Source organism: Pyrus communis, chromosome 17 (assembly GCF_041283825.1).
Source record: "Pyrus communis isolate YQ-2024b chromosome 17, ASM4128382v1, whole genome shotgun sequence".
NCBI lineage: Eukaryota > Viridiplantae > Streptophyta > Magnoliopsida > Rosales > Rosaceae > Pyrus > Pyrus communis.
The window spans coordinates 9,929,057-9,944,758 of NC_142581.1; the positions used below are offsets into that span (position 1 = coordinate 9,929,057).

The 15,702-nt window shown below is 36.3% G+C and overlaps 1 protein-coding gene and 2 pseudogenes across 2 annotated transcripts; all 3 read right to left on the reverse strand.

Moving 5' to 3' along the window:
* Positions 1–154: 154 nt before the first annotated feature.
* Positions 155–5,784, reverse strand: LOC137707473 (WD repeat-containing protein 26 homolog). Of its 2 annotated transcripts, none has more exons than XM_068446348.2 (5): positions 5,248–5,784; positions 3,476–4,357; positions 2,571–2,672; positions 1,154–1,783; positions 155–531 (listed from the first exon to the last, which is right to left on the reverse strand). In XM_068446348.2, exons 2-5 carry the CDS (start codon positions 4,262–4,264, stop codon positions 316–318), a joined length of 1,737 nt encoding a protein of 578 aa, XP_068302449.2. In that variant the 5' UTR covers positions 4,265–4,357; positions 5,248–5,784; the 3' UTR covers positions 155–315. The 2 variants fall into 2 exon arrangements, with proteins under 2 accessions (XP_068302449.2, XP_068302450.2); XM_068446349.2 differs by having other exon boundaries at positions 5,641–5,774.
* Positions 5,785–11,892: 6,108 nt separating this feature from the next.
* LOC148689434 (uncharacterized) lies at positions 11,893–13,238 on the reverse strand (annotated as a pseudogene).
* Positions 13,239–13,460: 222 nt separating this feature from the next.
* LOC137749538 (uncharacterized) lies at positions 13,461–14,433 on the reverse strand (annotated as a pseudogene).
* Between the last annotated feature and the right edge of the window lie 1,269 nt (positions 14,434–15,702).

Genomic DNA, 15,702 nt, shown 5'->3' on the forward strand with positions numbered 1-15,702 from the left:
AACTAGCTTATGAAGTCCAATGTTTTTCCACAGTATATATCTGATCAAAATCCCGACTACAGGGCACGCTTCCGAAGAACGAGTAACTAATTTGCCCAAGGCAATTTCTCATGCACAGAAGTTCAAAAATCGATTAAAAGAAAACGAATCAAGATAACAAAATGAAATAGTAAATTTATTAATACTTGCTGCACAATCCTCATGCTTTGTTTGACGTGAATGTCTGATTTTTCGACGATGATAAAGGTATATACATAAAAGCAATGGTCAGAGAAAGAAATAATAACCAGAGATTAGCTTTTCGAAGTTTTTTTTTCATGTTCCTCCATTGCAATAATGGATGCCATTGCTGTGTGCACCCCTGTGTTTTACTGTTTGCTCGCCTAGGCCCCATATTCGAATTGTGCGGTCATCACTGGCAGAGGCGAACATGTGCGGATTTGCTGGATTCCAGCTGACACAATTAACAGCTCCAGAATGGCCCGGCAATGCCTCTATCAGCTCCCCTGAGCCTCTCTGCCATACATAAACCTGCAGAGTGAAACCATTGATTAGCACTCTGAAAGGCGAATGACGAGCAATCTTCAAAGCATTTATGTACAATTCCTCATGTGATGTCCTCTTAATGCCATTGGTCATGTTGACCTCACCGTACAGTGACAGTCGAGATGATCCACAACATCCCGAGTAAGCAAAGGCATGAATGAACAGATATCCAACAACAAAAAAAAAAGGGATTAAACTAACAAATAAACATCTGCTTTCTTAACTTAGCCTCCATGCCCTGGCACTGAGCAAGTAAAGTGGTTCAACCCTCAATGTAAACAATACACATGAAAGTTAAAAGAATAAACGAGGAGCCAGTCTCATCTGTCATTAATGAAACTGCATCAACTAAACTACATTAACGATCATATCTTTTACCCACAAAACAGTAGGATAGAATACACATAACTAATAACGGATTTAAACATGAACATGTATATGGCTCTTAAGTGATATGTCCAAACATGAACCTGATTAATTATACGACATTGACGTTATTCAAAAGAAAACATAAGCAAAAATAATGCTTCAGCATCATTATTCTAGTTCTGCGTATAAAGTCTAAACTAAAATCAAAGAGGGCTCAGGATGTAACAAAATTCTTTACCTGTGAATCCTCACTACCGCTAGCAACAAAAGCTTCTTCAAGTCCACCAAAACAAGACCTGATTACAAATCGGGTGCGTTTGTGACCTTTGTACTTAGCAACAGGCTTGATTTCACCTTCTAAGTTCCAGAGATGGATTTCTTGGTTCAGAAGAGTAACCAACAAGAACCTATTATCTCTTGATAATGAAAAAGATGTTATAGTTTGATTTTCTTCAATTAATGTCTCAACTTTGGCTTCCCGGTCAAGGAGTAATATAGCATTATCTCTACAAGTGCTTATAAGCTGCTTGCCATCACTAGTTATTTCCAAATCAGAGATTCTTAAAGTTCGTTGGCCTTTCCAACACTCCAGCTCTTTCCCATCCAACTCCCACATGCAGATACTCTTGTCACTGACACCAGAGAATATACATTTCCCGTCTGGAAACCATCCACAGGACACCAAACCAACACCAGGTTTTTCATAAACATGGAGACATTCACCAGAAGAAACATCCCAACGCCGGACAGCCTCCTCCACTCCACAGGTGAGGAGTTGATGGTCATCAGGACTCCATGAAACTGAGGAAACAGGTTTCTGGTGACCAGATAGTCTATGCTTTAAAGTAACCCCACCATTCACATCAACCTATACCCCAACAAGAAGATTAGGGTATAAAACTTCTCAGATAATAGGATCAAAATAAATGACGAAGAGAAAGCGGTATAACGTTAAATAAGAATTACGCGCTGAGTTATCCAACCTCATTGATATTTTCTTTTAAATGTTTTGTATTGCAAGTTGCAACAATATACAACATGCATATGTTAGCCACGATTTGAGCTCAGATAGAAATTGAGCATGCCAAGCTCAGCCAAGTACAGCCCATTCAACAGTACGGTGAAATTTGACCATATCTAATGTGTGTAACATATTATTTTCTTCTTTATGCAACTCAACATATCTATGGATCATACGTCATGTATTTATCCCAAATGTACATATTCCAACCTCAAAGATTCTCCCAACCAAGATGAGGTTATGCAGGTTATAAACAGAAATAGTTGAACATACAAATCCTTATCTTACGGCCATTAGTTGGAAAAGTGTCTTCTAAGGCTGCAGATACACACACAAACAATAACAATGTTCGAAAAAAAGGAAAGAAATGGTGAAATGAAAACCAATTATATCGCTTATGTTTCATGCACTTGCAAACAATTTAAGTCAGGGCACCACATAATGAGTATATATTTATTATTTCATGAAACAGAAAACAAGCATGCAACACTGTGAAAAGAGATGGAAGGTCAACATGGAAACTACATATGAAGAAGGAAGCAGCAGAGAGTGATCAATTTTCTATATAAGACAGCATTTATAGATGCACGCAGACACAAGATTAAGAGTTAGTTCCATATGATATTAAAGTTACCTCCCATATGATTGCTGATCGATCACTTGATGATGAAGCTAAGTACTTCCCATTGTGTGAAAATTGCAGAAACCAGACTTCGTCATTGTGTGCCTGTAATATCTGTAAAATCAAAAGTGATAAGAAAGTTATAGAATAAAATAAAAATGACCAATTTGTACAGCCTAATTCAGAGTAGCATGTATAAACGTAAGAGTGGGTAATCTAGATTCTAGACAAGGTAAATAACATCTCTACAACAAAAGCACAACCATGAGAGAGATTAATCTTCATTAACATAACAAGTCATGGAACCAGAAGATAGCAAAAATGTAGGCCAACAGAAAAAAAAAATCAAGTCAATAAAGATGGAATCAAACATCAATTAAGTGGTGCCAGTTACAGAAGCACTTGATTCATTGTAAAAAAACCATGGGTTGCACTTTCTCGTAAACTTTAAAGGTTGGAGAATGAAACTCGGGCTTTACAGTTTTACCCATGTGCTGATAGAATACACACACCTTCTGGTATTGTACACCAATTTTACTCATGGTTTATGAAATGCTAAGGATAATACCACATACTTTTTACTGACCCCTACATTTACTATTTTGAGGCCATACTAATTGGAAGGACTAAAAGAACAAGACTGGAGAAGATTCCTCTAACTTATCAAACAGAAAGGCTAGACGCTTCTCACGGTCGATAAACCCCTGTTAAACCAAGACTGATTAAATCATCTTAGCTTACCCCAGATTGTGATCCATTCACTAATATTACTTAACTTCAAGATATTAAGATGAGATAACTCAGATCAAAATAAAGGAAGAACAAAATTTTCATACACCTTATTTTATATGACCAAATCAGTAAACTTGATAAGTACACAAAGCTATTATAAAGCTTCAACCAAATCTTGTTCCAACCTGTAATGTTTGAGAAGGAATTTGCTCTTTCCCACACCGATGATCAGTGTACAATGACATTTCCTCGTTCAAGGTGTTGTGAAAACTGCAAGCATCACGTTGTAAGACAAGGGCCTGTTCAACCAAATGTTCCAACCGTCTGTCAAGTATCATAACTGTTGGGGGAAGCAGTTTCTGCAAGTCCTCCAGTAACTTTGACCGAGACTTGGCCCGCACAATGTTCTTACCAGGAGTCCCACCAAATGAAGGAGAAACTATGCAGGAAGAAAGCTCGCGAACTCTACTACCATTGATGCAGAGAGGCACAATCTCAGTCCTCAATGTCTTCAATGCATCCATGTCTTTTTCTTCATCTAGAAGTTCAAAGAACTTCTGCTCCAATATCATAAAGGTGGCTGATTTAGCAATGTTTTCATCAGATAGACCAATTTTTTGCAATGTGTCGACACTTCCATCCCAGTTTCCATCCAGAATTTGCTGCATAAAGAGATTTACCACAGAAGAATGCAACGGTATCCCAGACTCTTCTTCCAAATGAGCACCACTTTTCTTATAGCCAAGAGAATACAGCGCCTTAGCTATTAGTCGAACAAATTCCACCCTCTTAATAACTCCTTTTGAACCAACAACCTGTTCGTCCCCTTCAGATGGTAGGGGCCGAGCCATCAAGTCTTTTGAAGAGCCAGCCACAGGCTCTGCACAAGATGAACCGTTGGAAAGTCCTTTCAATTCTCCAGCGGATAACTTCATGCGTTTTGTTGCTGGTTCTTCATCTCCCACACCTCCCATGAAATGTGCACCTCAGCCCATATATTATTACGACGGTAGAGAAGCAAGAAGCAGGTATTTTCAAACAGCCAGTTGAAGACAAGAAACAAAATCCTGCATACAGTAAAAAATGGTAATGAACATCTAATAGCTTCAGTCCATCACTCACAGCATCAACATCTCTAAGATGAGTACACAAAAGAAAGAACCCAATCATACAAAATCTACCTTCTAGTGAAACCAAGAGGACATGTAAGATTATAATTAAACTGAAGCTAAATTCTGAAATGTAACTTCATGGTCTAGTTTCAGCCTTTCCCAACTAAATCATGACTGGATGAAGAAAATCAATAATTCCGGTTTACACCACGGAAATTTATTCTGATTATCCAGTACATACACAAAAAGACAAAAAGAAATCAAATAGTAAATGATTAAGTTATGAGAAAGAAAATGCCCTTCTACATAGAGTATTAAAAGCCTCTTTACAAGATGAATTCTAACTAGAATCACTAAATTTTTTACCGCCAATGACCAAAAATTTACGATTTCAGCAAGTCCATTCAATGACTTCAAGGTTGAGTCAAAGATAAAAGCAAAGGAATCATAATTGACTGATCCACATTCTAAGATCGATAATGCACATCAATAATCAAACTATTGGTACCACGAATCGTGAAGAGCTTAACAACAACACAGTCAACTGATGATATACCACTTAAGGAAACAGAATCACTCCGATTACAATCCATAATATGCTCAAGAAATGCTAACATTTACCAAGAAATGTAAAGACAACGTTTTCAACACCTAAAAAAAATGACATCTTAGTGATAATAGATCAAAACCCACATCAGATACAATCAAAATAGCAGAATCCTACTATCTTAGCAATCAAAACAAACCGAAACACGAAATCTGACATCGAAAATTGTGGATATGAAAAAACATATGAACACATAAGAACAAAAACCCATTAAGTTCAGCAAGAAATGAGAACCAACCAAGAGGATTAGAAGCCGTCACAAGAATAACCCAATTAGGAAGCACAAACAAAGCAAAATCCAAGATACCCAGAAACCGATTCGGGGTTTTGGAACCGATTCCGATCAAAAGAAGAAAAACCCAATACAGAAACGCCCTCAGAATTGAAGAAATCAATGATGGGTATGAGGAAGAACGGGAGAGCAAAGCATCCAAAACCAAGACTTGCTTTTCTCCAACTGTCGGCAGATTAAAAGTAATATAGGCGAGAAAGCAGCAGATTAAGGCGATAATTATGCCAAAATTATGTTAAAAAAGAAAGAGCAGATTGCAGATTATAATCAATGGCAAATGGGTTTATGGGATTTGGGGATTTTGAAGGGATGAATAAAGTATTTAGATATACCAGGTACCTTTGTCGTATAACACACTGAGGGTTTCTCTTTTGCGTGGAGGAAACCACCTCAATGGGGCTATATTTTAGAGAGAGAGGAGAGAGAATCAGAGAGATGAGCCTTGCAAGTTCTACTTGTGCTGCCTTCACAATCTTCACATTTAGAGGCTTTTCGGCCTAAACTGCAGATTTGCTGACTTGGCTGTTGACCACAGTTCAAATTTGGGCCAATATCATTGTGATTTGCTGTAAGTTGGGCTGGGCTTTCATGTTAACATATCTTTTATTTTCAGACGACAAACTTACTTTATTAATTATTAAATACGAATCGATACATTAATCCCACTAAACTATACCATATTTGAACGCAATTATATTTTTTTGGTAGATCAAAAGGTGATATACGGAAGTTACTAGACAACTAAATACCATAGTCTAATAAGAGATTTTAAGTTCGACTCAAGGAATGACAACTTCAATACTTTACTATTAAGATTGTCCCATTATATATACATTGACAAAAAATTCCATACCTATTCTATTGAAGAATGTAAAATCCTGCATCAAAAATTCAACTTAATTAGTAATGAATCGTTGGACGATAAAACTTTAACATGAGAAACTAAAGTAATAAATGTTGGAAACTGGAATTATCTTAAACGTAAAAAGATACTTGAACAAAAGCATTTCATAGTGCTTCAATAATGTAGTTTTTCTCTTCTCATATATCTAAAAACAAAGCTTACAACTTAAATAGAAAATAACAATCTCCACGATAACCTTTAGCACAACATGTGCAGATTTTGTGGAGTTCAACTACCTTAAGCAACGGAAGCAAATTTGAACGTGGTGAACAGACTCAACCACAAACTCTTACAATCTAAGACTCCAGCTTGACTTGGACTCTACGTTGCCATGTCAGCTTTATTTAATTAAAAACTAATTAAATATATCTAAATAACTTTCAACACCCTCCCTTAAATTGATTTTTACAGGAAAAAAAATATAGTTTAGGGTTTCTCCACCATCACATAATCATCTTCCTGATCAATGCTTCGAAGTGAACAAACTTCTAACATGCTTCTCAACTTCTCGAATGCAAGCTGCTTCAAAAAGCTTAGTTAAGATGTTTGCAACCTGCTCTTCACTCTTGCAATATTCCAGTTCAATCTTCCCATCTCTACACAGATCACATGGAAAATGAAAACGAACATTAATTTGTTTACTTCTCCCATGCATGACTGGATTCCTTGATAGCTTAATAGTTGACATATTTTCGCAGTAGATGGTCGTTGGTCTATTTTGAACATCACTAAGCACTTCAAGCATTTTTTTTTAGCTACATGGCTTAACAGGAGCTCGAAGCTGCTGCTGCTTCTATTGAGGAAAGTGTCACAATCTATTGCGTTTTAGTACCACGATACTGCACCAAAGTTGAGCAGAAATGTGTGCCCAGAAGTGCTTTTACGATCATCTATATCACCTGCATAATCACTATCTATGTACCCAATAAAACCATAATCATCTTCCCTTTTATAAAACACACCATAATCAGTTGTCCCTTTTACATACCTGAGAATTCTCTTCACTGCATTGAGATGCATTTCAATTGTTTTTACATATATCGGCTTACTAGACTCACTGCATACATGATGTCAAGCCTTGTGAAGGTTAAGCACATGAGACTGCCAATGATTTGTTTGTAGAAAGTACTGTTAACGTCCTTCCCACCTTTGTCTTTGCATAACTTTAAACCGACTTCAACTGGAGTTCCAAATGGCTTGCAATCATCCATCTGAAACCTTTTAAGAATGTCATGCACATACTTTTTCTGGTAGACGAATTTACCAGTAGTAGTTTGAATGACTTCCAATCCAAGATAATAGTGCATTAATCCTAGATCAGTTATTTCAAACTTCTTCATCATAGACTTCTTAAATTCATCAAACATTTTAGCATCATTTTCAGTGAATATCAAGTCATCAACATACAAGCACACCATGAGTAGTTTACCTCCTTCCTTAGTCTTGACATAAAGAGTGCTCGAAGGGACATTTGTGAAATCCAAGCTTAGCAAAGTGAGCATATATGCGACTGTACCAAGCTCGAGGTGCTTGTTTCAGTCCATAGAGTGCTTTCTTAGTTTAAACACATTTTCTTCTTCTTTTTCTCTCATAGCCAGGTGGTTGATCAATGTACACCTCCTCTTGCAGGTTGCCATGCAAGAATGCTGACTTTATGTCTAACTGAAAAATTGACCAAGAATTTTGAGTTGCGAGAGAGATCACCAACCTGATCGTGTCATGCCTTGTAACTAGGGTAAACACCTTTTTGTAATCAATGCCATGTTTCTGCCTGTAGCCTTTAGCTACCAAATGAGCTTTGTACTTGTCAACTTTATCTTTTTCGTTCAACTTTGTTCTAAACACCCATTTAACACCAATGGTTTTCTTTCCCTTTGGAAGATCAGTTAACTCCCAAGTTTGATTCTTCTCAATGGACTTGATTTCATTGTCTACCAAACGAGCTTTGTGCTTGTCAACTTCACCTTTTTCATTCAACTTTGTTCTAAACACTCATTTAACACCAATGGTTTTCTTTCCCTTTGGAAGATCAGTTAACTCCTAGGTTTGATTCTTCTTAGTGGACTTGATTTCATTGTCCATTGTTTCCATCCATTTCTCCTCTTTAACAGCCTCATTATATGTGATTGGATCACTGTCTACAAATAATGCAAAGTGAACCATTTCATCATCACAACTTGAATAACTTACATCGTAATCCATCATCTATGTTAGCCTCTTCCTTGAGTTCTCATTTCTCAAATTGTATCCCTATTCTTCAGATTGTTGAGATGACTAAAATTTAGGTTGAGATGGTTGCTGGGCTTGAGTTTCAGGAGTTGCAACATCTTCCTTGTCTGAATCATCATCGACTGGAATTTTTTGTTGAACCGATCTATTTTCAAACTAATTCCACATGGTGTCTTCATCAAATATTACATCCCTTCTTACCATTATCTTCTTTGTCACTAGATTGTACAGTTTGTAAGCTTTTGAGACTTCACTTACACCAAGGAAAACACATTTTTCACTTTTGTCATCCAACTTCTTTCTTTTCTCATCAGGGATGTGTGTATATGTTATGCACCCAAACACTCTAAAGTGATCAACCGCAGGCTTTAATCCACTCCAAGCTTCTTGACGAGTTATATTCTTAACAGAAAATATCGGACTTCTGTTTAAAATATGAACTGACCATAGCATAGTTTCAGGCCAAAACTTCTTAGGAATACTTCCTTTGACTAGCAGACTTTGAACCATGTTAAGAATGGTGTGATTCTTCCTTTCACTTACACCATTTTGTTGTGGTTTATAGGTAGTGGTCAACTGTCTCTTGATGCCTTTCCTTTTGCAAAATGCATTAAACTTCTTTGAACAGTACTCACATCCATGGTCAGTTCTTAGTGTTTTAATCTTCTTGTCTGATTCATTTTCAACTAGAGTTTTGAAGCTTTTGAATGCTTCAAATGCTTCTGATTTTTCCTGCAAGAAATAGACCCATGTCTTCCTACTAAAATCATCAATAAAGGAGATGAAATATTTCTTGTTACCATTTGAGATGGGATTTATTGGTTTGCATAGATCAGAGTGAACCATCTCCAAGATTGATTGAGCCCTTGCTGCCTTGCCACTTGGAAAAAAAAATCTCTTTGATGTTTCCTAGTGATGCATTCTTCACACACCCTTGATGGACGAGTTATCTCAGGTAAGCCAATGACCATCCCTTTCTGGTGAAGTGTTCTCAAGCTATTAAAGTTCAAATGGCCATATATGTAGTGCCATCTCCACAGGTTATCTTCTTTGCCAAGCAAGCAAGCCTGCACAATCTTGATTTTCAAAGGAAACAGTTTATTGGAAGACATTTTTACAAAAGCAATGGAGCCTCTTTTTGGATCGTACACTTCACACACTCTTTTATATATTATAATCTTGTAACCTTTATCTTGTAATTGACCCAGCACTCAACAAATTTGTCTTCAAATCATGAATATAAAAAACATTTGAAATAGTTTCAATAAAGTCATTTTTGGTTTTGATTTGAATATGTCCCTTACCCATCATTTTCATTGTTGATTTGTCACCAAAACTTACCACCGTGTGAAAGCTTAAATCCAAATTAAGAAAGGAAGACTTATATCCACTCATGCAATTGTTGCAATCTGTGTCCACATACCATGTCTCCTGATGAGTCTCTATAAATGCATGAAAAGCCATCAAAAATGTCTCTTCCTCCTTTTTCTTTTGGTAACTTAGTGTAGCACTCATTCTTGTAGTGGTCAAAATTTCCACACCTATAGCACTCCACTTTTGACTTATCAAAGTGGTATGCTCCTTTTTCTTCAGAGTCATCATCTCTTTTGAAAACACAAGGTGACTTGCTATTGTCTCGATATCCAGATCGTCCACCACCTCGATGGCCTCGGCCACCTATTCTTCTACTTCGTCCACCTCTTTCACGACCTCTTCCTCATCGAGAACTTGAGGACTTAGAAAAAAGTGGAAGCTTTCAATTCTGTTTGTTCTTCACTGGCAGTGGTGCGGTTAAGTCTTTGTTCATGCACTAACAAAGAGCTTTGTAGTTCATCAACTCATAACTTAGCAACATATTTTGCCTCCTCAATTGAACAAACAATGTAGTCAAATTTTGGAGTCAATGATCTCATAATATTCTCCATAACTTTGACTTCTTCCATGGTGCCACCATTGGATCTCATCTTGCTTGCTATTCCTAGAGTTCTATCAAAGAAATTAGTGATGGACTCACCTGATTTCATTTGTAAAGTTTCAAAGTCCCTTGTTAGAGTTTGAAGCAGTGCACGCTTCACCCTCTCAGACCCTTCATATTTCTTCTTCAAAGAATCCAATATTTGTTTGGAGGTCTCCCTCTCGAGTATAATCTCCAAGATAGATCAATCAAGTGCCTGAAAAAGGTAGTTTTTCACCTTCAAGTCCTTCAGCTTCTGTTCAGCAACCCACTTTTGTTGTTCAGTCAACGCAACTCCCTTTGTTGGGGCGTCAATCCCTAATTCCACAAGATTCCAGTACTCATTTGACCTGAGGAAATTCTCTATCAAAATGCTCCAATAGTCGTAGTGACCATCAAACCTTGGAATCATTGGTTAAACAAAACTCTCAGTGGTTTTGTTAGTTGCCATTGTTTTTTTTTACTACTGCAAGACACAATCTTTCACCCTTTTTCTCAAGTTTGTTCAGGCCTAGAAGGGGCTCTGATACCAGATAATGGAAACTGCAGCTTTTCTCTTCTCATCTATCTAAAAACAATGTTTACAATTTAAATAGAAAATAACAATCTCCACGATAACCACTAGCACAACATGTGCAGATTTTGGGGAGTTCAACTACCTTAAGCAACAGAAGCAAATTTGAACGTGGTGAACAGACTCAACCACAACTCCTACAATCTAGGACTCCAGCTTGACTTGAACTCTATGTTGCAATGTTAGCTTTATTTAATTAAAAACTAATTAAACATAACTAAATAACTTTCAACAATAAAATACAATATGACTTTCTCAATATGAGTCGTGGATTTCAACTATACGCTCAATGAGATTCATTCATCATAATCACAATCTATATGTTGTCAAAAACATATTTGCACATAAAATAACACATTTGGATAAATTAGTCAACAATACTCTTATAAATAATGAGATTTGAACTTAAGTGCTAGGTACAATGCAGGCTAAGCTACAGTCATGGCCAAAATGAAGGGTTAGCGCAGCGCGCCCCCCCCCCGTTCGTGTAAAGGCTGGTTTGGTATTGTTGTGCTTTGAAAAAAAACTGTTGTGAGAATAAGCGACTGTGCTGTGAGAATAAGCGACTGTGCTGTGAGAATAAGCGGCTGTGAAATAAAGCAGCAAAGTGTTTAGGAAACTTTTTTGTAAAAGTGCTTTTGGAAAAAAAGAAAAAAAAAAAAACAGTATAATAGTGTTTGGTAAACTTTTATGTAAAACAGATGTGACTGTGTGAAATGACCAAAAAGGGTATAATACTAGATGTGCTATTAATTTAATTTTCTTAACAAATAAAAGTGAATTACTAAATATATTTTATTTTTAGAAGAAAATTATTTATAAACTTTTTCTTAAATATTAATTAGTATGACAAACTACTTCAATTGAAATATTTTAGACTGAATAACTAAGATTCATTAGTATAATATTGTTAATGTACTTGAAAGTAGTCTAATTAAATGCATTCATCAAACTTGTTGCTATTCTATTTCTTAATGCCTCTATCTCATGTGATCCTTCAACTTGATAATTTTGGTATTCAACATCATCATCATCACTACTATCGCTTTCTTCACAAAAGTCCATGGGGTCATCAAAATGACGATCACGTTCAGAATACCTCCGTATGTAGTTATGAAGAGCTATTGTAGCAATGACAATCTTCACTTACTTATTGAACAGGTAATTAGGTATATCCCTTAAAATTGCCCATCTTTTCTTCCATACCCCAAAAGTTCATTCAATAATGCTCCTAAGAGAAGATTATCTGTGGTTGAATACCTCTTTATGATCCGTTGGTTCGGCACTCCTCCGAAAGTCCGGGAGATGATATCTTTCATCTTTATATGGTCCCAAATAACCTCTCAATTGTGGGTACCCCGCATCTACCAAGTAATATTTTCCTGACAATTGAAATTTTTGTTTTGTATTGTAATAATTATACAAAGCAAGTATGTAAAATGTTATAATAAAAGTATGAAGATTACCATTTGGAGGCTTAGAAAAGTTTAAATTTGGATTTCGTAGCACAGATAGAAAAACCCTTGTATCATGTGTAGTGTCTTCCCATTCGGCACAAGCAAATGTGAATTGCATGTCAAAATTACATGCAGCCATAACATTTTGATTCGGTATTCCTTTTCTACCAATATGTGGAACTTGATCCGAAGGTGGTATTGAAGCCTCAACATGCACTCCATCTATGGCACCAATACAATCCTAAAAATAATAAGATAGAAGAAAACCGTCAACCTACACTTATAGTTTGCAAATAAGTTAGAAGACGAATCAAACTTTACCTTAAAATAAGGCATGTATCTTGTATCTCTCCTTATTTCTTGGGGAATGCCACGAAACTCCGAATCCATCAGTTTGATAATATATATTGTCATCTTACATACGATATCCAACATAGCACCAAAATATCTACTAACAATCTCACCAGAATGTTGAAATCTCTCTTGAGCTAATCTATTTTTCACACCATGTACCAACATATGCAAGAACAGTCCTAATATTTCAGTTGCATTCATTTTCCTTGAACCTTTCAATCCATAATTAGTTTGCAAGTCATTGGATAATCTATAAAAGACATATTTGTTCATCCTAAACATTCTATAGCATCGCAAATCATTTCATCGTAGTACTTCCATAAACCAAATATTACCTGTATGGGAAGAATTCATACATAGAGTTTTGTGGACATATTTTAAATAATATGTTTCAACAGCTCTCGCTACAGCACATATTATTAGACCATCCTCCAACTCCTCAACATCATCATCAGAGGTGTTCATATTGAATATACTTGTAACCTAACACATAATTCAACATTCCACAAGTCATAATCCAACAATCACTAAGAAGTCATAATCCGACATTCAAGAATAAGTCAATCCAACGTTTAACAAGAAATCATAATCCAACATTCAATAAACACAAAATACAAGCAACATTCAACACATTATCTTAATGCAAAGTACAAACCACACAATGTCCAAATTCATAGTTATACCTTCTTATTGTTCTTTGTTTAGCAAATATTTCAACCAAGTTAGCTAGACTTCAGGATCTTGCATCGTGGTAAACACCTCTCGCTTATCTGCAGCACAAAATAAACATGTAGCAAACAACCATAACTCGCTAGAATCAGGCAATTATGCAACAACTGCTAACACTTCCGGAATACTACTACCTATATGCAACGACCTCATCAATAAGTTTGCAGAACTCCTAGTTTCATAAGCTTTAACAAAACGATCAATTTGACCACAAAGTTTTGCAGCACCTCCAATTTTTTTCCCTTTCTTATCAACCTTCTTCTTTCACAATTCTCCTTGGTTAGCTGCTTTTTTTTTCCCTTCCTACTTGCTTGCCTTAGATCCTGCATAGTCTCAGTTTCTTCATCATCATATGAATCAATTTGTCCTACAGATTCCTCTCTTGACTCTAGTGGTAATACTCCAGATGAAGGTGTTCAGGCATGTTCACCAGTAGCAACTGTACTCGAGAACCTCCTATCTAACTTGTCCTCCATCTCAGGACTAATGCCTTTTTTCGCAATTTTCCATATTATTTGTTTATCTACAAGTAATAAAGAATATGGTTAATACATATTGCATGATCTCATAATACATATTAAAAGATAAATACACAAACCTGAATTTTATTATTCCACCACTCCTCAGAGGCATCAATAGTACCCTTACTCGAATTCCACCCTAGGCCAGTTTCTTTACCAACTAGCTCTTTCCACAACTTCCACTCATTTTTAAGTGCATCCCACTTGTTTTTCAGTTGATTGCTTTCATAATCATGCCATGTTTCTGCCTTAAAGTTAGCTTTAATATTTGCATATCCATCTTTGTCAAAGTGAGTGCCCGGACGATGTCCGGCCTCAACCTCCTTGATGCAAACATCACAAAATATAGATATATTGTGCGCATTCCATGTAGCTACAGGATTTGACGAAGATGCCCCCTTCTTTGCCATCGATACGAAAACAATTAGGGATGGAGGGTGGGGAAAAAATTAATTGGGGAAGATGATATGGTTTGTGGAAAAAATTAGGGTTTGTGGAGGAAATAAGAAAAATTGAGAGAGAAACGATTACTTCTCTATTCATATTTTTAGAAGGTCTGCTTCTGATTTGGGTTTAGGTAAGGGATAATTTCTTATAAAGCTTTGCTCTGCTTCTGATATGTGAACTGTGCTTCTGATTTGTCATGTGTCTCTTGTGATTTAGCTCACCCCTCTACGATGCCGTTTCATTGTCTTTTTCAAGCTCTCGCAGTCTCTTCTGAAACTCCAACCTCTAGGCCAGTGCTCGTATCTTATCTCTCTCTCAGTCTACTATCGTGTTATATATATATATATATATATATATATATATATATATATTTTCTGAATTCTTCATTTATGCTATGTGTCATTTTTTTTTCTTCTGAATTCTTCATTCCACCATTACAAGAAACTTGGTTATGGAAAGTTTCTGAATTCTCCCGCAAACTTGGTTTGGTAGTTGTCTAACAAATCACCATTATAGTGAGGATTACACTTTTGCCAAATGTGTCTATTATATGGTCTATGTGTGTTGTTGGTTTACCACGAACAAAACTAGCGTTACTCCCGCAGTCGAGCTCTATCTTAAATGGTGATGGCCAAGCTTAGATTGCATCTTTTTCCTCAACCCCAGCACCCAGTAAGTATATGTCATTGTTGTAGCTACTATAGATACATCGATGTAGACGCATATGGTTGTGGTACAAACATAAATGTACCTGGAAAATGGATGCACACCATAGTTTCCAGTGTAAAGTCATGTTAATGAGTTGTGTACTATTTAGCTATCAATTCATCAATTTCCAATGTCATTATCCTGAACCCAGTTTCCAATGTTAATGAGTTGTGTACTGGATAGAACCTGAACCCAATTTAAGTCAATCTCCAAAATCAATTCATCAATTTCCAATGTCATTGTTCTTGTATAAAAAACTTGAACTAGGATAAGCTCATCCTTGTCCATATTCAATGTGAATGGATATTGTGTTAAATATAAGATTATGTATTTAATTACAATTTGGTCCATGAGGTTGCTTCAAAACTAGTGGAGCTCTACCCATAAATTCATGTAACTTACGATGGGCCACATGAAAGATTTCTGAAGTGCTTTTCACATCCATCTTTACCATTTTCATATTTGTGAGCTAGAAAATTGGAAACCATTCAATTCATTTGCATGAAGATCTTTGTGATGTTGTT

What these genes read in the sequence shown, in the direction of transcription:
- LOC137707473 (XM_068446348.2), bottom strand. Translation starts at nt 4,264, where the DNA reads ATGGGAGGTGTGGGAGATGAAGAACCAGCAACAAAACGCATGAAGTTA. An exon ending in TTCCTTCTCAAACATTACAG is followed by an intron (nt 2,673 to 3,475) that starts GTTGGAACAAGA and finishes TTGATTTTACAG; the next exon opens with ATATTACAGGCACACAATGA. An exon ending in GATCAGCAATCATATGGGAG is followed by an intron (nt 1,784 to 2,570) that starts GTAACTTTAATA and finishes GTTGGGGTATAG; the next exon opens with GTTGATGTGAATGGTGGGGT.